This window comes from Hyposmocoma kahamanoa, unplaced genomic scaffold, assembly GCF_003589595.1.
Source record: "Hyposmocoma kahamanoa isolate Upper Pololo Valley unplaced genomic scaffold, ASM358959v1 94, whole genome shotgun sequence".
NCBI classification, from domain to species: domain Eukaryota; kingdom Metazoa; phylum Arthropoda; class Insecta; order Lepidoptera; family Cosmopterigidae; genus Hyposmocoma; species Hyposmocoma kahamanoa.
This window is the reverse complement of record NW_020654878.1, coordinates 2,318,963-2,339,799: the sequence shown is the minus strand read 5'-3', so window position 1 is coordinate 2,339,799 and position 20,837 is coordinate 2,318,963. Positions and strand designations below refer to the sequence as shown.

Here is a 20,837-nt window from a genome sequence, read left to right as displayed (position 1 = left end):
TTACGTGTGATATGAAGTGCATGTGGCGTCAAATAGTGGAGCGCAATATCTAATATATGGTGAAAGTGGCCGTTGCTGTGGCCGATTGGGTCTGAGCTAGATCATAGGAACGAAGAAGGGTGCAACATAGAGGGTGTAGATATAACTAGGTAAGTTTTAGCTTGTAGGCAAATATACTTAGGAAATGCTTCATCATCATCATCACTCAGCGATATAACGCCCACTGCTGGGCATAGGCCTCCCCCGACGATCTCCACGACTGCGCTGCCCGCATCCATATGCTTAATTTGGTAATGCTTAATTTTGTTTTTATTCTTTTTTTTTCGGTGATTTACCCTTAAGTTTTAAATATGTATTTGTTGTGGACAAGTGTGACTCAGAAGAACGTCTGACCTTGGCCGCTTCGAACCAACTAGGTACTACGAGCAAGCCTGGTAGCGGACAGCAGACCGAGACCGAGAGTTTCTTGCATTTGAAGATTTTTTATTGTAAATTAATTTTATAAAACTTTTTTTCTATTTACCTACTTTTTATTTACCCAAAAATAAAATATTTTGTGTTGGAGAGTAATACAGTATTTATTATGAAAATAATTTAAACTGGTACATATTATTATTAAAATACTATATCTTTAAAAAAAATAGCATTTTTAAGTGCGCATTGCTGTTTGTAATTTGCACAGTTTAAATCACAGTCTTTATATTTGTTATGCAATGTAAACAAACTTGTACAACCTTTATCTCCTAGTTCTACTAATGAAGGCCATTCTCGTGCAATAAAAGTCCAATTAATAAAAAATAGTTTTGCCACGATTACGTGGTCTACCGATAATGCATTTAATAGTATTCGGTAACAATTTTCAATGGCGTTGAGTATCAGAGTTTAATAAAGGATCGATTTTCCGTAAATCTGTTTCAGGAATCTCATTTATGCAAGACATGTCTTCTGGGTAATATAGTCGTTACAAAAATGGAATATCATTTTCGTCACAATGTTAGTTTAACTTAAGAGGGAGCAGAGGAAAAATTTCTAATCTTCGATTTGATTTTAGAGGGGTATATCCTCTTTAAAGTTAAAAATAAAATATTGTATGAGTAACTACACGATATATTCAAGCATAGACACTAATCCAAAACATAAAACAATAAAGTTTCCTCGATAGATAAAAATCACGAAATGACCTCTAATTTTCACATTTTTTCGATTCATCCTCGAAATGCTACAGGTTATTAGGACAAAAATTAGATAATTAATTATATTTATGCATGATCGAGAACTATCACTACGGATTTTTTTTAATCCCTTTAGTTTTAGAGTTATTCCGCTAAAACGAATTTGGTACTTTTACTGCGCAAAATTCAACATCTCCTGTCGCATGTCATGCGAACTTCAGGCATATATTTGTCTCACAAATATGGGCGGAGCCAACGTCAAAACTTTTTTGGCATGCTCCCTTTTAAATATTACAGTCAATATGAAATCCGAAAGTAACGATCGTGTTAGGTCGTATCGTGATCGGTCGTATTGTGATCGCAAGATGATAATGCGAAAGACGAACGAAATATTGGGCGTTCTATTACTTATGATATTGGGTGGTATAGAATGCCCAATATTACATTACTCGTGTATATACCTAAACAATAGGAATAGCAATGTAAATGTGTTGTCAAAATTGTAACTGTTTTAAAAAGCATTTTATTTAATCGAACAGGAACCTAATTAAAGAAACGTTCACAGTGCCCCTGTAGATCTATATAGACGACTGTCAACAAAATTCAGTTTATTTATATTAATTTTATATTCAAAAATCACAAACTCACTATTTAAACCGACTTTTCTTCTTTTCTAGGCAATGGCTTGTACAACATCGCTCTCTCTGCCACGTGCGCGTTCATTCTCCTGGCGATCGGAGTAGACCTGTTTGGTTTCAGTCTAGTGGTGAACATTGCCTGCGACCTAGACACTACAGTTTCGCAGAAAGGAATTCTCGCTTCGGTGCCCCTTATTGGTAAGTCGCATAAATGTACCTTGTCGAACGAAAAAAAAAACAATAAACATGCCAAAGCACTAAACATTCAGATATGGGAGTCAAACCAGGGATCTCCTTGTACTATATACTCAGTAGAAGACTCAAGGTCACCTAAAGGGAAATGAGGATACCCGCGAAAGAACCAGTTCCCCATATCTTTCTACATTGTTTTGATTATACTGACCTTCCCTACCGACCCTCTCGACAAAAACGACGTCTCTCTTGTTCCTAATAATCCTAAGTGGCTGGAGGGACCGGAGGATATCTAGCTTATCTGGTGCCGGAGATACAAGTCGTAGTGTCCTGCGACAATGTCCGGACATAGCTTCCAACTTAAAGGGCAAGTCACATGCCACGCGCGAATTACAACCCCAAGTTTTAAACAAGTTAATATATTCTATAAAAGTCACTTAACTAAAGATAAGATCACTAAAGGCACTATAATAGAGTCTTAAAACTAAAATCTTCGGTTGAATGAACCAACCTGCCAGTTTGAAGTTGAAACTGGAACTGAAGTATCGAAGCCATAAGCGACGCCGGCGCTGGTGTTGCATCAGCAATTTCTTATCTCTACATTCAGGGATGAGCATATAATACCCCCGGGGTTAGTGTGAAGCCCGATTGAAGCTTTGCTGAAGAAGGGCTGACTGGTACATGCTGTCATTTCAATGTTTTCAGAGTTTCTATTTTCCTTAAAAGTCTCTTCGGCTGGCGGACTATTTCGGTATCGATTGTAAATTTTTTTGACTAAAAGGTAGGAACATACTAAGGCCAGGAAAATGTAGATTGGGCCTGTCCAATAGTGATATTCTTTGGTAGAGTCATTTTCTAACTTAAGGGGACGTTCTCTTTCTAATAGAGTTTCAACTTTTGTAGATTTGGTCTAGTGGATTGTTCTCCTCGTGGAGTTTCAGCGGTGATTCATTATTTTTCAGTGTTACGTTTTGTAATCCAAATGACAATAATTTCACAGGAAATCCAAATAATTTGATTCGAAGCTTCTTAAAAATTACATATATTTCCAGCAGAAAAATTACATCCATCCGGAATTTCAATTAGGTATGTTCCTTTCAAGCGGTCATAGCTTTCGCCGTTTCGAAGTGTTCGGATATTAGTGCGGTGCGGAAAGTTTATTACGTAATTTTGTCGTCCATTTTTTCCCAAATTGGTCTGTTTGTGGTAAACAGGATATAAATGCAGGATGCAGATATTTCTTGAGAAACGATAAGGTGGTGTGTGCAGTCTTGGTGATCTTGAGAGGAGAGCAACGAGGTTTCTTTACAGCGGTAGATGTCTTTGAACTTTTTGCAGTGATCTTCCATTTACTCTGCTTTTCCATGGCCAGGTAAGGTTTAGGAGAGATAATTATGGAATTATTTGTTGTTGGTAATGTGTAGAGATGGAAATAAGAATATATATTTTTATAAATAATGGGAAAACGAAGGATAAAAACGACTATATTGTCGACATAGTAAGATCCAGTCTCTATTAAGTCATAACAGTCTCTGATGTCAGTGTGGGCGGTGATAAGTAATTCATCGGGACTATGCAGAGTAGTGAGAGTCTCAGAGATAAAATGAATATTTCCTGGGCTAATTAGATTTGGGTCAGTTATCTGTCATTTCGAAAATTATATCGAATTTTCTAAAGTTGATAAAGTTTCCAAAATCGTCTGACTGTTTAATTTCAGTAATTTGAATAGGCTACTAATATTTATGAAATCCAGTAATCTATAATTAGTCATGTTAATTTCTCTGAATGCTTCATTAATCTTTAAATTTATTTTATACTAATTATGAGCAATTTGTGACACAGTAGAGTTAAATGCAAATAATAAGTATTTGTTTAAAGATTTTCCTCCATTTACGTATTTTTCGACCTTTTCTTGTTTTTTTTTGCAGATTCGAAATGGCTTCAGTAAACTTTTTCGCGTCGTTATTATCCAGATTTCCAGTGATCCCTTTTATGATAGAGCTTAACCCATCAATTAGACCTTTCTTGTACCTAGAACTAGAGCTGCTTAATGCATTCTATTTTGTTTTTATTATATCTAACTCAACAAGCAATACGAAAATTTAAAAAATAGTCGGCATTTGCTGTTTTCACATAATCTACAAAACTTAATAACTGTCGTTCTAAAGTACTTATACTATCTCTTATCCTATTTAACTCATAGTAATGAATGGAAATATGGTCTGCTTTTTGTAGTTTAGCAGATCCTAATTGAAAAGGCAAAATGTCAGGATTATTGATAAGAGGGGTGAGAATCAGTATCATCCTGCAACAGAGTATGTTGGTTATGAAGAGGTCGTTTTAGATTGCGTTTGTGATACGATTTTTCGTTGCTGTCTAAAACTTATTTACTTATATCCTTTTTAACTTTGCGAGTAACGTATCGCGGTTGAGTTTTGTGGCGAGCGGTGAGAGGGTTTTTAGAATAGCACTGCTTATCGGTTTCGTAGGTTATTGGATCTTCTCTACCTGCGTTTTGCATTACAGTTTCGTGACGTTTCTCAAGAGTTTAATTTAATTTCGCGTACAATTGTTTTGTGATTTCTTTGTGTGTATTAACGTAATTTTGCAGGCATTTTTCCACGAGATTTATGTCGAATGGGTCTCTGTTATCGAGATGGCCGTTTATAATTTCGGTAGGTTTCTTATTAGTGCTGGAATGTATGGAATTGTTATTGCCGAGAATAGCATACAACATTAATTCTTTGGTGGATAGTTCAGGACGATTTTGACCAATTATACGGACATGTACCAGTATTGTTGAGTGAAACGCTCAATGGCGCCATTGGATTGAGGGTTGTTTACACTAATAAAATGTAAATTGATTTTATGAAGTTGTGCAAATTCCTTTAAAGGCAAGTTTTTGAATTCTGTGCCCTGATCAGCAGTGAGACATAATGGCAAGCCATGGTGGGTCATAAATGTTGTTAGAGCGCTAAGTACGCTGACACCAGTCATGCTGTCTAAAGCATAAGCCTGCGCGTATTTAGAAAATGTATCAATTACTGTCAAAAATTTTTGCCCCTTAACAGCGAGCGTATCCACATGAAGCTCCTCGAATGGTTTCTTTGGAGTCGGGACAATTTCAAAGCGCTGTTTATTTGGATTTCGTTCATATTTGCAAGTTTGACAAATTTCGCAGTTATTTATGAATTCTGATATCGTTTTTGTCATATTTGGCCAATAATAGGATCTTTTGATACGTTGTTCTACTTCTTGTATACCGCGGTGATTAGTTTTGCCTTCATGATAGCTTTTCACTATGAGTATTTGCTCGTCGTGGTCACTGACGTCATTTACAGAAAATTAATTTGATAGCCGAATTACTGAACGTGTTCTATAAGGTTCTTGTGATTTCGGAAATACCATTTTTAATTTTGGGCCTCACAAAGTCTTTGAACAAGTTGATAAGTTCTTCTTTTATATTATTTTCGGATATTTGTGCAACTATTCGGCGTTTACCAGGGAATACTTCTAGAACTTTCGTTTTAGCAGGTGAATGAAGAACAAAATTTATAAATATTTGGATGTCCAATGCGTGGAAAAACACCGCAATGGGGATTTCTAAAAGTGGATTTTCCAGTTCTTAGTGAACCGTGTTATTTGCTTCGGGCTGGTATAGATCGTCAAGGTCGTTCAGATTTGGCAGTTCGGATTCTTATTAACTATTATATATATACGTTAACTATTAATGATAGATTTTGGTCTGCAATGTCTTCGTCTTTAGGGTTAATAGAAACGGTTTCAGATTCATTTTCGTGGTTGTGAATTTCTACTCTTGATAGCGCGTCAGCATTAGAATTTAGTTTACCTTTTTGGTAATTAATTTTATGGTTGAATTCATCTAATTTCAATTTCCATCTAATTAAACGGCTGTTGGGTTCTTTTAGATTCATCAAATATTGCAAGGGTTTATGGTCGGTTATTATTTCAAACGTTCTGCCAAACAAATACGGTCTAAAGTACTTCGTTGCCCAAACGAGGGTTAGAAGTTCTTTCTCTATGGTTGAGTATCTTGTTTCACTCTCATTCAAAGTACGCGATGCGTAGGCGATCGGTTTATCAGAACCGAGAGCGCCTTGCAATAACACCGCACCTACCGCAACACCACATGCGTCTGTTCTGAGTATGAATTGTTTATTAAAGTCTGGATATTGGAGCACGGGATCATGCATTAAAATATTTTGACAATGTTTGAAGCAATTAATGTATTCTTGAGTCAATTCAATTTTAGCACCTTTTTTAAGACATTTGGTTAAAGGCTTTGGTTAGGTTAGGTTTAGGTAACGTGGGCAAAATAATAAATTTTCGATAATAGCCTAATAATCCAAGGAAAGATTTAATTTTCTTAGTAGTTTTAGGCACCGGATATTATTGTATGGTTTCAATTTTTTTTGGATCTGGCTTTATGTTTATAAGATATAAATGGTTATAAGATGGCCTAAAAAGTTCGTTTCTTTCGTCAAAACGTCCGATTTATCCATTTGAATATTCATATTCGCTTCCCGTAACCTTTGAAATAAAGCGTCTAGATTAGCCATGTGTTCCTGCAAGTAAGTGTTATACACAATTATATCGTCCTTATAAACAAGTGTATTATCCAAGACATGAAGTATGGAGTCCATAACTCGTTGGAAAGTTGATGGTGCGTTTTTAAGACCGAATGGCATTCGTAGGTATTCGTAGTGGCCCCGGTAGCCGCAGTCTACGCTGAAAGCTGTTTTTTCAATATCAGCGGGGTCCATTTCTATTTGGTGAAAGCCGGAAGCGAGGTCAATCACCCTGAAATATTGACTGCGACCTAATTGATCTAATGTACCATTAATATTTGGGATTGAATATTTTGCACTATTCGTTTTTTCGCTGAGTTTTCGGTAGTCTACCACCAGACGCCATTTTACTTTACCGGATGCATCAATTTTTTTTCGGTCCTATCCAAATAGGTGATGACCATGGGCTATTTGAGGGTTGAATTATGTTTTGTTCAAGTAATTTCTTTATTTGGTCAGCTACTTCCTGTTTGTGAATTTCAGGGAAGCGGTAATTTCGGGCAAATACTGGCTCTCCGTCGGTTGTTTTAATGGAATGTTTTATTTTATTTGTAAACATAAGCGTCGTACCTTCAACATGAAAAATGTCTTCGTAAATTTTGCATAAACCCGAAAGATTGACTTTTTCTTCAAGATTTAAGTGATCGGTGCGAATTTTGAATTCTATATTATCGTTGTCCGAAGGACATGTTTTGGTAATTACGTATTTCAAAGTTAGCGAGCTTTTGAGTTTGCAATGGGCCAGTTAGAGCAACAATGACGTAATTTTTAGTTGGATTTATAATATGAACGTAAGCGTACCCTGATTGGGCACTAGTTAAGCAATGAGGTATATAACATTGGTTCAATTCCGTATAAGGTATAAAAACTTCACCGTTAGAAGCGGAAACCGGTATTTTGATTTGCTTCGTAATATGGACGCGAACTAAGGCTTCGAAAAGATTAGTTGCATCGGACTTTAACATATGAATGGTGTTGGTAACGTTCACAGTCATCAGTTGTTTGTTATGAAAATCAACTTTCTCATGCATCCATTCTAAGAAGTCAAGCACTATCAAACCGTCGAATACGTTATGAAATTTATACAGATAGAACGTAGATGTGGTTTGCTCGTTAAATTCATGGAATGTAGGAATTTCTATACAGTAATTATAACAAGCACATAGAAAAATTCGTGAGGTTCGCTGGTTCGTTCCGTGGTTTAGTTGGCATAGTATCTGACACAGTGTGCTAGGAGATGTCGCACAGTGAGCCCAAATTGATAATTCTTGGACATACGATAACTAAACTATTCTAAAAAAAAATATTCAACAAAAACAAATATGATCTCAATTATTAATGAAGTGCTATTAAATAGGTACTCGTATTATATTACTACCTTACGCTTGTTATCTCGACGATAATGTTACTTGCAAATAAATCCCTATAATTTTGTTTTGATTTGATTTTAATCATTACAGGTATCCTCCTGGTGTCCTACTTCTGGGGATATATCTCAGACACGCGGGGCAGAAAATTCACCCTGGCGGTATCCATGCACGTCGGCTTCATTCTGTCTTGCGTTAGCAGCTTATCGCCCAATTGGTATCTGTTGGGAGTACTAAAGTTCCTCTCTGTCTGCTTGTAAGTAGATGATTGTTATAATTAAGTTTTTAACAAGTGAATCTCCTTTTCATGTATATGTATAGGTAATACCAGAAAACAAAACAATACCTTTAGTGACCTCGCTTTGTCACTAGATGGCATTGAGATTAAAATAAAACGCGCTACCAACGTGTTCATGTTGTGGTGGGTCTCCAACCGCTCCACCTCGACCGCTCGGGTGAATTTGGCTTAAAATCGGATATCTAAGGTGTCTTTTCATCATCTCAGTGGATCATAAACACCACTACACAAGTATTAAAATAAATAACCATTAAAACAGCTGGCCAGATGTTTTGTCAAACATAGTTAAAAACCTGTTATGTATGGTAGTGAATGTTGGGTTTGGTAGAAGAAGCACGAAAGTAGAATGAATGCAGTAGAAATGAGAGCTTTGAGAAGTAAGGCAGCCTGGAGTGCTGGAGTGACTCTGATGGATAAATTATGGAACAGTGTGATAAGAGAGCGTTGCGGCATGTAAGAAGATATAGTGACAAAGATAAGAAAGAAGAGAAAGGGACATTTAGATGGATCGGACATGCAGAGAGAATGAATGAAAGAAGATTAACGAAACACACTTATAAAGCAAGCGTGAGCGGGCAAGTTGGTAAGGGCCGACCAAGGCGAGCTTACCAGAAAAAAAAAGAGTATCTTTAAACGATGAGCGTGTATGAAATCACTGATGCATGTTGATCAGGCGAAAGATATGTGTCAGAACCGTAGCAAGTGGAAAACTGTTGTTTCTGCCCATCTCGATTCCCGATGAGGAAAAGGCGTAAAGTATACAGCTAATAATATGTATGTAGCCAATAATCCCAATTAAACTTGCCTTCAAATAAACAACAACAACAATCAAGCCAACCGTTTGAGAGCCTCAACACCGTAGACATGAGCTTCTAACTCCCCACTTTTAAAAACTGTTAAAAATTTCAAAGAATTCACGTACGCCAGAATATGAAAGAACACTTTACAACTTTCGCGTTCAACTATCAGAAGTGTATTCGGGAGATCGGAGGTGCTCGGTTCGACGACACCTGTAAACCGTTGTTTAAAAAACTAAATATGCTGCCTTTGCCATGCATGTACACACGCCATCAAGCTACATATTGACGTATCTTGTTCCGTTGCACTGCAGGCGAATTTCGAACAAAAATGTGTAGTCTGATGTGCCGTTGTCCATAAATTAGGGATATCTGTGTATTTGTCAAAACTTAGCCCCAATATTTCAAAACTTGTGGTGAAATTATTCAAAGGCAAACTAAAGCTAAACTTGTGAATGAATCTTTTGTATCAACCTCATACCCCAGAGAGTAGTACAGAAGAAAAACTGTTTCAACATGTGTATTATTTTCAATAATTCATCAAATGAATTGTTACTAGGACATGCTTTTAAATTACAATTGACATAATGGCTATTGACACGTTGCTTCTATAGTAATAAAGAATACTTAAAATTTTTCAAATACAAACAACAATTAACAGTAGAGAACGAGCATTAAACCTCATGAATATTTGCACATGTGCTTGCAGGTTGAATACAATGTACTAATTTGAGTTAAGACCGTTATCTTTACTGTATTCTGGCAAATAAATGTATTCTATACTATCTTATTCAATCTTTCAGAGGCATTGCTCACCACTACTAGTGTGTTAAATATGATGATCATGACGAGACAGACGACCGTAAATAAATAAAAAAATTGCACTTTTTGTTGTAGCTCTTGCGCAGCAAATTCCGCTACGTATACCTTAGTTGGCGAGTCATGTGTTCAGCGAGTAAGAAGCAAGTATATGCTGCTCATGACATGTCTGCTGCTCCTATCTCCTGCGATAGCTGGAGGTGAGATTCTGTATCCGTTTTTTGTCTGACATCAAGTGAGGGGACAGATATGTCATACGCCTGGTGATACGCGACACTCCTGCCCATAACAATTGCAGTGAAATTTAGAACTTTAAATCGCAAAGATTTTATGTCGTGACTACATAGGATTAATTGTCGTTCACGACTTTTTGACATTACGACGACAGACTGTGAAGAGCTAGAACGACAGTCGTCTAACGATAAATAAAACGTCACTATAAAAACCTGATGGTCCCTAACAGTTGCAGTGCCTCTCAGAGCTTTAAAGCACATAGATCTGAAGGGCACTGCCACTGTGCTCGACACCCTGAGGTATAAGTTGAGTCCCATGTACCTGTAACTTCACCATACTTACCCTTTAAAATCGGAACGCAGTAATGTTCACATTACTTTTTGGCGGCAAAAATAGGTAAGTTAGCAATATAAGTAAGGTGGTAGTACTTCCCTGGACAAATTCTTACACAAGGAGCTCTAAACTGCTACTAAAAAAACAATGGGAACGCGCTCTTAGACAAAAAGTTGACAAGTCCTATGTACCTGTAGTTTTATTAACATTTTCCAGTAATGCTCATATATATGTTTGGTGGTACTTCCCTGGACAAAGTCTGTGTAGATGTAGTACCCTTATCTTGGACAGAAGAATTTAACCTCACAGGCTATAGCATACCATAACATGTAACTCAGAATACGTATCAAATTTTAACACTTCACTAGAAATACGAGGCATGTTTGCTTGAAATTTTCTTGTCTGTCAGTTTTAAGTACTCACTAGGAGTAATAGTTTCGGATCTGTATTCATAAGAATAATTTATTTTCAGCACTTGCCTACCCAACCCTCAAGCTAGACTTTGCAGCACAACTTCCCTGGCTCGGAATCGTCTTCCGTCCCTGGCGGTTGCTGATCATCGTTTTCGCTCTTCCTTCAGGCGTGGGCGCTGTTGCCATCTCTTTCTTCTACGAATCTCCTAAGTTCTTGGCCAACTGGGAAAGGAAAGACGAGGCTTTGGACGTGTTGAAATCTATGTATACTATCAATAGAAAGACTAGCGCGAACGAATATAAGGTTTGTTTTGCTTTTATTACTTGATACTCCTTTGTTACAACATCTAGACGGTATAGACATATGTTTTTAAAGTCGTTGGTCGTACGAGCTAAATGCGCCTGGCAACGTTAAACGTTTAATAATGCTTATTTATACACTTATGTAGCAGCAAGCACGTGGGACAACAGAACAATAAATACAGTAATAATAATCTCAGTACAGAGTACTAAAAAAACCGATCTCAAAAGTAAGTGGAATTACGTCTATTTCCTAAGTTTTATTGAAATATCCCCTAGTTCGCCACTATACAGGACTTGACACTGGAGATAATAAAAATCGGTTCTCCCTACTCAAAGTATATTGAGAGAAAAACGCCTTGAATTGGAGAAATAGCAAAATCAACCATTAAAGTAATTGCTCCTAAATTAAAGTTAGGCGCTATTTATAAAAAATGAATCTTCATGCGTGAACAGCCACCCTTCAAGGTGGATGCTTTTCTTCAAAATGAAATGGGACCACTATGGAAGTATCCCCTTTCCTACAAAAAAGAATCATGAAAATCGGTTCACAAATACTGGAGTTATCGCGTAACGTACATACAAAAAAAGAACATACAGACGAATTGAGAACCGCCTCCTTTTTTGAAGTCGGTTAAAAATGGTTAGTTAACATCTGAAGCATGCTAACTATAGGTCTCGAAAGACAATAATAAAAGAAAGTAATAAAGTGCTTGTTGAAGTTAAGCCTGCCTCACAGCCTGAGACACAGGCATACAGTCGCCTGCTTATGTATATTTTGCAGATTGTACTTCGGAGAGTGTGCGCACCATGTACTCATTCCGCCGTATCTTTTTTACCAGCTGAATAGCGAGGCACTGCGGGGTACCTCCAATACCTGGTATATATTCAAAAAATTTTGAAACACGCGCTTAGCATTGTGCTTCTAACTTTGCACAGCCAGGGAATGACACACGCTTCCTATATCTATACTCCATTTATGTACATATAATTCCATGAGCTCAATAGTACGATGAATCTCCAAAGTAAACTTGCATCATCGTTGACCTCTTTTTGACTTAACATCAAGATTATGGTCTGGAGCGAACCCCTAACAACATCAACAATTTTAACTCCACTTTGCTAGTTGATCAAATACGTCCATTAAATCGGTCTAAGTGAGATAACAACTTGGAGAATTTATCACGAATAGCATGGAACTCCTTATAAATCAGATACAGATGACTCGACTTGACGACACTGGTCTACTTTGTGCCCAAATTGAGGTTCAATGAGATACTATGTATCTCAAGAAGCCCATTAACACAATGATACGATAAGAATGTGTCCTACTTGATGTGAAGACAACATGCTTAAAAATTATAAGACATTTATTCATAAGCACATTTACAATAATAAGGTTAACAGCTTTGGAAATGTGAAATTTAGTGCTAATGAAAAGGATGCAGCCTCAACAGTACTAATCATTATTTTGATGAGCACACGATATTGCAAGTAAAAGAACATTAAATGCAAACGGCACTGAAATAGGGTTCATACTTCTTACATACATTTAAAGTTACTTAGGTTACAAATAAACTAAGAAGAAATTTAAAACAAAATAAAGCATTTGCCACGCTTTAATGCAGGTACGATAACATGTTAGTCCAGCAACATTATGATTTCTGTACGTTAAGTAGCCATTGCTTACACTTTCTTTTCAAAGTGTGCAATGACCAATATAACGAATCAGTGTATTTAAACATTACTTAAATAATCAAATAATCTAATATTTTAAAAAATTTCAACAAATTCCGTCGTGTAGTTAATAAGAAAGACAATTCCTAATTGAGTTCCTAGCTCAGATTACTGAGACTTCACAAGCCGCAGTGTGTTTTGTCACCACAGCCTATTGACCTACCAACAAGGTCAAGGACGCAGCCACAATTTTCATTAATAATGATGCGGCATTAGGACTGATTTAGCACTATCAGTAGTTTTATTTCTAATGTGTAACAATCGCGAAACTTAAGAACTCAAAACATTAATGTACAATCTATAACTTTCAGGTCAAATCCATAATCCTCGAAGACGAGTCAGTCAAGAAGAAGATGTCAGTATACCGAGCATTGTACGAACAAAGCGCTCCCTTGTTCAGACCTCCCTATCTCTGGAGAACTTTGCAGCTGTTCTACATCATCTTCGTCGTGTACATCACGTGAGAACAGGTTTTATACTATATATATATATATAATGTTTATTTTAAAACTGCGATTCCGAGGCATATAGAACAGACTTCATGTCTTTCTTTTTCTATCTAATTCGCTTATTAAAGTCCACGTTTGTGTGATATCACACCTATGGTTTATTTTCTGCGGGGATTGTGGGGATCAAACATCTGCTGCGTTATTACCGATGTACGGAATTCAGATGCTCGAAAAAGTGGACGAGAATTGGATTTCAAGATTATTCTATAAGTAATAGCTTGAATTATATAGCCGCGTCTCCCGAGCATAAAATTATCTTTCAATTAAAGTGAATACCGATCCAATTGCTATGTCATTTATATATTTTATTTAAAGAAACCCAATATAATAGTTCATATTTGTCAAACCATCACTTAATTATTGTTTGTTGTCCGGTTCTCATATACGTGTAAGTTCACGCGTTTTGCAACGTCAAATATGTCATTCACAACGTCTCCTATTGGCGGGCGTAAGCACTACAAACCGTTATTCCAGCAACTTTCGACGCGCGCTCCACCTTAACAAGGCCCGGTGTTCTCTAAAATATTTAAAATGCGTAAAATCTTACGAAACAGTCAAACCTGATGCTAAACATACATATAATAATAATAATATATTATTATATTATTATTATTAAACATACATATCATGAACTGTTCATCCACAACCAAACTATCCTCGCATTGGTGTCACCCAAATCGCAGCACGCGGTGCCGGCGGCGGCTAGCCGCCGAGATCCAGCAGATCCTGTATTCATCGATCAACTCAAGGTGCTTTGTACAGTGTTTGGCATTGACGTTGCAAACCTGTAGATATGGATCTCATTTCCCAAAAGGAATCGCGAGATGGCTCCTAGTGAAGACACGTCTATCCTGCAGATGTATGGATCCTCTCCATTTTGTGAACTTTGTTCTCATACATTTGTTGTTTTAAATGCTATGCAGCAGCAGTGTTTTATGGGCTAAACATAGAGCATACCAAAATAGATCTTTTAATTTCGGGAAATTAAAGTAAAACATTTTTATTTCCAGAAATAATAGCTTTCTGACCTGGCTGCCGCATATCCTGAACCTGGTGCGATTATCCATGGAAAATAATGGTTCGGGTAACAATATCTGCTCGCTTATCTCCAGTGAGCAGCAGACTGAGCACGCCTTTGTCGATGTGGTTAATGGCACGAATAGTAACGCTACTGTTGTCGTTGTAAGTTGTCAGAAGTTTGTTTCCATACACATTTTGAAAAGTTTCTTCTTTCAACCTAAGTTTTGACCTTTACTTTTCTGTTCACTTAAGTTACACACACTTAAGTTCGAAGTTGGAAATCAATCTATACAAATCAATGCAATGTTTGCAAATAATCAAAGTTGTACGAGACATAAAAGACCTAGACAAATGACATAAATAATCAGTTTAATGATGTACAATACACGATGGCATTATTTTTCTTTTCAGGATACAGAAATTTGTCTTTACACAATAGAAGAGAACGTAATGGTAACGCTCATCGCTTCCCAATCCATATTTTCATTCCTCAACTTCGTCATCTCCTATCTCCCTAATTACCGCAAAGCAGTCCTTGTATCCATCCTAAGTCTATCCTCTCTAAGTGGTGTTTGTCTGAATTTGACTCCAGAACCAATATCTAGTGTTTTCTTCTTCGTTGTGTTTACATGTACTTGTCTAGGAATGGGAATACTGGCTTCTTATTTTGTGGATCTATACCCTACTTCTTATAGGTGAGTCTATTTGTTCAAACGGCAGGGACTTTGTTATTTATTTAACTAAAAATTAAGTCACTTTGTTTCCGATGTTTTCTTTCCGATATATTCCTTCATTGCTAAAAGTTGTATTGCATATTTCAGAGGTATGGTGCAATGTCTCGGCATCATGGTGGGTAGAAGCAGCGCCTTTGTGGGTATCAACGTCGTGGGGAATGTCTTTTTCGAAAACTGCCAGGTCACATTTTACCTATGGTCTTTGCTGGTTTTCAGTTAGTATAATTTTTATTCTATGACAAGTATATGACGTTGAGATAAAACTTGAACATTGGCCCTACTCTCGAAGCACGAAATCCTAAGTTACGACCGTTTGCCCACTATGGATGATTACGGGACTCCCTCTCAAGGATCGTCCACAAAAAGACGGGCCCGGGTTAAATGGCGTTGTATTACATTCGTAGTTCTAGAAATAGACTATTACTTCTCTATGGTTCTAGCTCTGATCAAAACTCAAGTCTATAGGCCATCCATAATGAGAAAATGGCTGTAACCACAGACTTCGTGCTTCGAGAGTTGCTCGTGATCTAATAATTTTGATTCTCGGCTATTGCTTCCGTATTTACAGAGCAAGTGTTTCTTATTCGTGATTTTTAACTCGTGTGGTATGAGATATTTTGAGTTCGGCTGCAAATGACACGAGTGTCAATAAAAAAAAACTTTTGACGTGGTTGATATCACCTAAAACCATGGGCAGAGTCATAATAGATTGGTCGAAAAAAGAATCGTTTATTACATTATTACAACTCTTCTTCCATTTTGCAGGTAGCGCAGTAGCGGCATGTTTTCTGCCTCCGGACAAATCCAAGATCACGTCTACTGCGCTATGAGGTGCATTGACTGATAAATCTGCTGCTGCGTAGTGTGTAAGGGTCAATATCATATTGATTGTACTAACGCGTCCAAGCTATTTTGTTTAATGAGCGCGGGAAGTAAGGCAAATTGGAAATGCAACTCGTGCTTTTTGCACGGTCAAAAGGAAGATGACCATTTTCATACACCACCGCCTATGACCACACCCCCTCCAACTTTTAAGACTCCTCAGTTCTCAACACCGCAAAACTTCGTAACCGTCAGAGAGAATGTACATGTTAATATACCAATTGAGAATACGTTTAGCATCTTATCAAGTGATGAATCATGTGGGGAATGGCAGGACCAGAAAAATGATAACTGCATATTACAACGAAGTTGCCCAGAATTGAATATTAACAACACAGATGAAATAAATATTCAAATTGCAATCAGACTTAGCATCTGCTGAACAGGAAATGGAGAACTTACTGTCAGAAAATTTTAATTAAAAAAAAAAAACAAATTCTAAACAAGATTAGGCACATGAAAAAGATATGTACATCTACGGTAAAAAATATTCATCGGCGCGAAAGAAACGTAAAAGCCTGCATACTACTAAGTTAAATTACTCACAAGACATCGAGCAACAGACAATGGAGAAAATAAGTCATAATGAAATTGTTAATAATTATATTGAAAATGATAAACCAAACACAATAAACAATAAAGAAAGACCGGTCGAGCGACAAAAAAATAGGATGATAATATTGGCCGATGAGCAAGGCACTGGAACTCAACATATACTGCAAGAACTATTGGGAACCAAATACAATATTTTCTGTTTCTGCAAACCTGGAGCCAATGTCGTAAACGTGATTTCGTCTTGTAAAGCGGAAATAAATACTTTAACAAATGAAGATTATATAATTGTAATTGGCTTCAAGAACGATACAAGCCCATTTGATGTGAAATATCTGTTCACGTCATGGCTCAATTCAATTAAAAATACAAATGTACTAGTGTGTGAAACCCCTTATAACAAACATTTGAACGAAACAAAACTTAATCAGAAGCTAAGATTTAATTGCAATAATTTTTAAAATTCTGTTTTTATTGATATGAATTTTGCCAGATATGTACCTAAACGTAAATATTATGCTTCCTATTTATGTCGCAATATACTTAGAGAAATATTGAGAATGTCAAATCATAGAAGGTATAAGCAACACATGCTCGCAAAATCTGTAACTCTTACCGTTAATGACGTCTGCACTCAAACCGATAGTACTGCCTTTGTTAATTCGGAGCCACAAGTGGAATATGAAAAAACATCCCAGACACCGTACAAACTGAGTGGTAACATTGTTAATGATCAGTTTTTTCGTGTATAAACTATTAAAATTCTACATTAATTAATAAAGCCGATTTATTGACGGTTTGTTTGGATGATATGGAATACATAGGTAAACGTATAGACATTATGCTTTACAGAACATAACATGGTACCTGATGATATCTGTTTATTAAGAATACCAGGTTTTATTATTGCTGCGTCCTACACACGTAACAGTAGAGATGATGGTTCTTGCATATTAGTTCGAAATGGTCTAAAATTTGAAGTTATCACAAATATTATAAAGTTAAATATACCTAATGTTTTTGAATGCTGCGCGATAGAATTGATTGACCATAAAATAGTAATTCTGTGTGTATATAGAGTACCGAAATGTAAAGATGCTACAAGAAATTTTCAGTTATTTTTGAACCATTTTGATGTTGTTCTAAACCTAATTATATCTAATAACAAAAACAAGATTATAGTATACTAATTATATATAAATATATTAATATAGACTTTAATGTAAATATTTCAAAAAAATCAAAATATACCACCTCGTTTAACAAGCTGATCGAGAGCTATAATCTTAAATTATCAGTTAAAGAGCCCACAAGACCCAGAAGTCGAACATGTTTAGATAATGTTATTCATAATATACGCGGTGGATACACTGAACTTTGTGAATTAGCTCTTTCGGACCATAAAGCACAACTCATGACATGCCCAGTTAAGCAAACCTGCACATATAATTGTTGGTTCTGCATGAAACGAAAATATAGTCAGTAGTAAGTAGTATCTTCAAAAATTTAGAAAATATCTAATTCAATTACCTTTTGTAGAAGTTTACGATACTCAGGACGCCAAAAGGGCTTTCTCTAGGTTCTATGATTTATTCAAATGACTTTATGATCTATGTTTTCCAATAGTCAAAGTGAAATTTAGGACAGAAGTGCGACCAAAATGGCTGTCTAGGGGTATTAAAAAATTTAGTAAGCGTAACCGATCGCTTCTGCGGCGATATAGATTAACAAAAAGTTGCTCCGACAAGCAAATATTTAAATTATATTCTAAAAGATACAGCCATATAATTAAGTTAACTCAAAAATCGCAATACAATCATTACGTATATACATCGACAAACAAATCAAAGGCAACATGGAATATTATCAATAACAACAAGCAGATAAATCCAAAGGCGACAGTAAGTAAAATCGTAGTAAACGGAATATGCATCACAGATCCAAAAAGCATAGCTCAAAAATTTAATGATAATTTCATTGACCAGGTAAAAGCACTTAAACCTTATAGAGCAGTGTTTAAAAACAAGTGCAATTTCAATTCCCCCAAATCTTTTTTTATGAAACCCTCTGATCACTTCGAAATATGTCAAATCATTAGAAATCTAATAAATACTTCTAGTACTGGTGAAGATGAAATATCCACAAAAGTGTTAAAGTATGTATGTGATATTATTTCCCCTTCTTTAAGCTACGTTATAAATCAATGCATGGACAAGGGATATTCCTAAGAGAGCTAAAAACGACAGTTATAAAACCTCTCTACAAAAAAGGTGATAAGGGCGAATTAGGGAACTATAGGGCAGTTGCTTTAATTCCAGTAATGTCCAAGATTTTCGAAAGAGTAATATTTAATAACCTATACTCATATCTTTAAAAAAATAATACATTGATAGACCAACAGAAAGGCTTCCATAAGAATAATTCCATCAATTTGGCTATCTACGAATTTCTTGATAAAATATATTCTAGGATGGACAGAGGCCAACCCGTTTCATCATTATACATGGATCTAACCAAGGCATTTGATTATGTAAATCATAACACGCTTTTGCATAAATTGTGGGTATAAGAGGCCCAGGAACTAATAAAATCCTACCTTAAAAATAGACTTCAAAATTGAGAAGTTTTATGCATCATCACAGAGAATAGTAAGTCAAGGAGTACCTCAAGGTAGCGTATTGGGACCATTGCTATTTTTAATATACATAAATGACATTCCTAAATCAATTAACGACCCTATGATATTGTTTGCGGATAATTGTACGGTAATTTATGACAATGAAACAAATATAAATACAAATTTGAACTCTATTATTGAATGGCTGAAATATAATGATCTAGTTATAAATCTTGACAAAACTAAAGTTATGAACTTTAAACAAAGTTAAATCTATGCAAACTAGAGTGATCTATGAAAGCAAGGAGGTCGGTGAAACAATGACAGTAAAGTTCTTAGGTTTATATATAGATAATAATCTAAATTGGCAAACACACCTAGAATATGTATGTGGTAAAATACTAAAGTTTTCTTATGCATTGTTTAGGCTATCGAAAATAGTAAATTTAAACGCTTTAGTGACCGCCTACCATGGTTATGTAGCAACCAACCTTAGGTATGGAATCATTTTTTGGGGAAATGCACCGCACATTGAACGCATATTAAAAAAAAATGTATTCGGGCTATATGCGGCTTGAAAAAAACAGATAGCTGTCCACCACATTTTAAAAATTTGAAAATACTGACTCTACCATGCTTATATACATTTGAAATTTCACTTTTCGTAAAGCGTCATCTTCATTTATTTCAATTCGTCACACGAGCCCGCCGTTCTCATCAACTGAAAAGCAGATCATGTAAAACTGCTCTACTTCAAAATAGTGTAATAGTAATGGTTACGAAGGTATATAACAATCTTCCATTTGAAATTAGGAATGGCAACGATTGTGCAGAATTTAAGAAATTATTATTTAATTACCTAAATGATAGGATAGGACATTCTATAACATTGAAGATTTCTTATAAAATTTACATTTCATGTTATTAAACTTGTTATTGATTACTATTTTACTATTGTTATTATGTTTCATTAGCATTAGATTGCATTAATTGGACTGCATGATTATAATATTATTACAAATTATTGCATGAGAATTACTAAAACTAAGAAAACTTTGTATGCTATAAGGCGGATCACAGTGATTCAAAATTCATTCTTGTAACAACTTTATAACCTGTGTATCACAAAGAAATAAATGATTTGATTTGATTTGAAATCTAAATGAACATAGAAAATGAACAAAACTCGTCGTTGAAAGACTTGGTGGTGATTTAAATGAAAGGGGTTTAGTTATAGATGACGTATACTTTGGTGTTGTGCCATTAATTACGCGCCGTCCTTAGATGATCTGACGATCGCTTTAGTTGAACATTTGAACCGTAAATTTAGGCTCATGATGATTTGGTTCAAATGTAAATGACAAGTCTAGAAAGCCGTGACTATGGATCATGAAGTTAATAGCAGATTAAGCGAGGAATGTAAAATGGTTTGCAAGCAATTGTTTGGAAATAGAAATATAAAAAGTTCCACCTTTTCTAAAAAAATCGCCCTATTTCATTATATACATTTTCGACACATTTAAAAAATACGACTGTTAATAAGAAAGTACTAAGATTTGTGAATTGCTGGCAATGAACGGTTGTACAGTCACCTGCAATAATATGCATATATACGGGTATAAATTGCAATCATA

The 20,837-nt window shown here is 35.8% G+C and overlaps 1 protein-coding gene across 2 annotated transcripts in view; it reads left to right on the top strand.

Annotated features, from left to right (window-relative positions):
• LOC113237770 (synaptic vesicle glycoprotein 2B-like) overlaps positions 1–16,222 on the top strand; it is a 41,416-nt gene extending 25,194 nt beyond the window's left edge. Inside the window, exons 2-10 of one of the 2 annotated variants that reach the window (XM_026474414.1) lie at positions 1,850–2,008; positions 8,052–8,214; positions 9,951–10,072; positions 10,912–11,156; positions 13,201–13,349; positions 14,409–14,580; positions 14,830–15,113; positions 15,240–15,367; positions 15,918–16,222. In XM_026474414.1, the coding sequence (XP_026330199.1) occupies positions 1,850–2,008; positions 8,052–8,214; positions 9,951–10,072; positions 10,912–11,156; positions 13,201–13,349; positions 14,409–14,580; positions 14,830–15,113; positions 15,240–15,367; positions 15,918–15,982 (1,487 nt within the window). In that variant the 3' untranslated portion in view covers positions 15,983–16,222. Of the gene's footprint in view, positions 1–1,849; positions 2,009–8,051; positions 8,215–9,950; positions 10,073–10,911; positions 11,157–13,200; positions 13,350–14,408; positions 14,581–14,829; positions 15,114–15,239; positions 15,368–15,917 lie in introns of those variants that run through there. The other variant, XM_026474415.1, reaches the window with a different exon arrangement.
• The last annotated feature ends 4,615 nt before the right edge of the window (positions 16,223–20,837 follow it).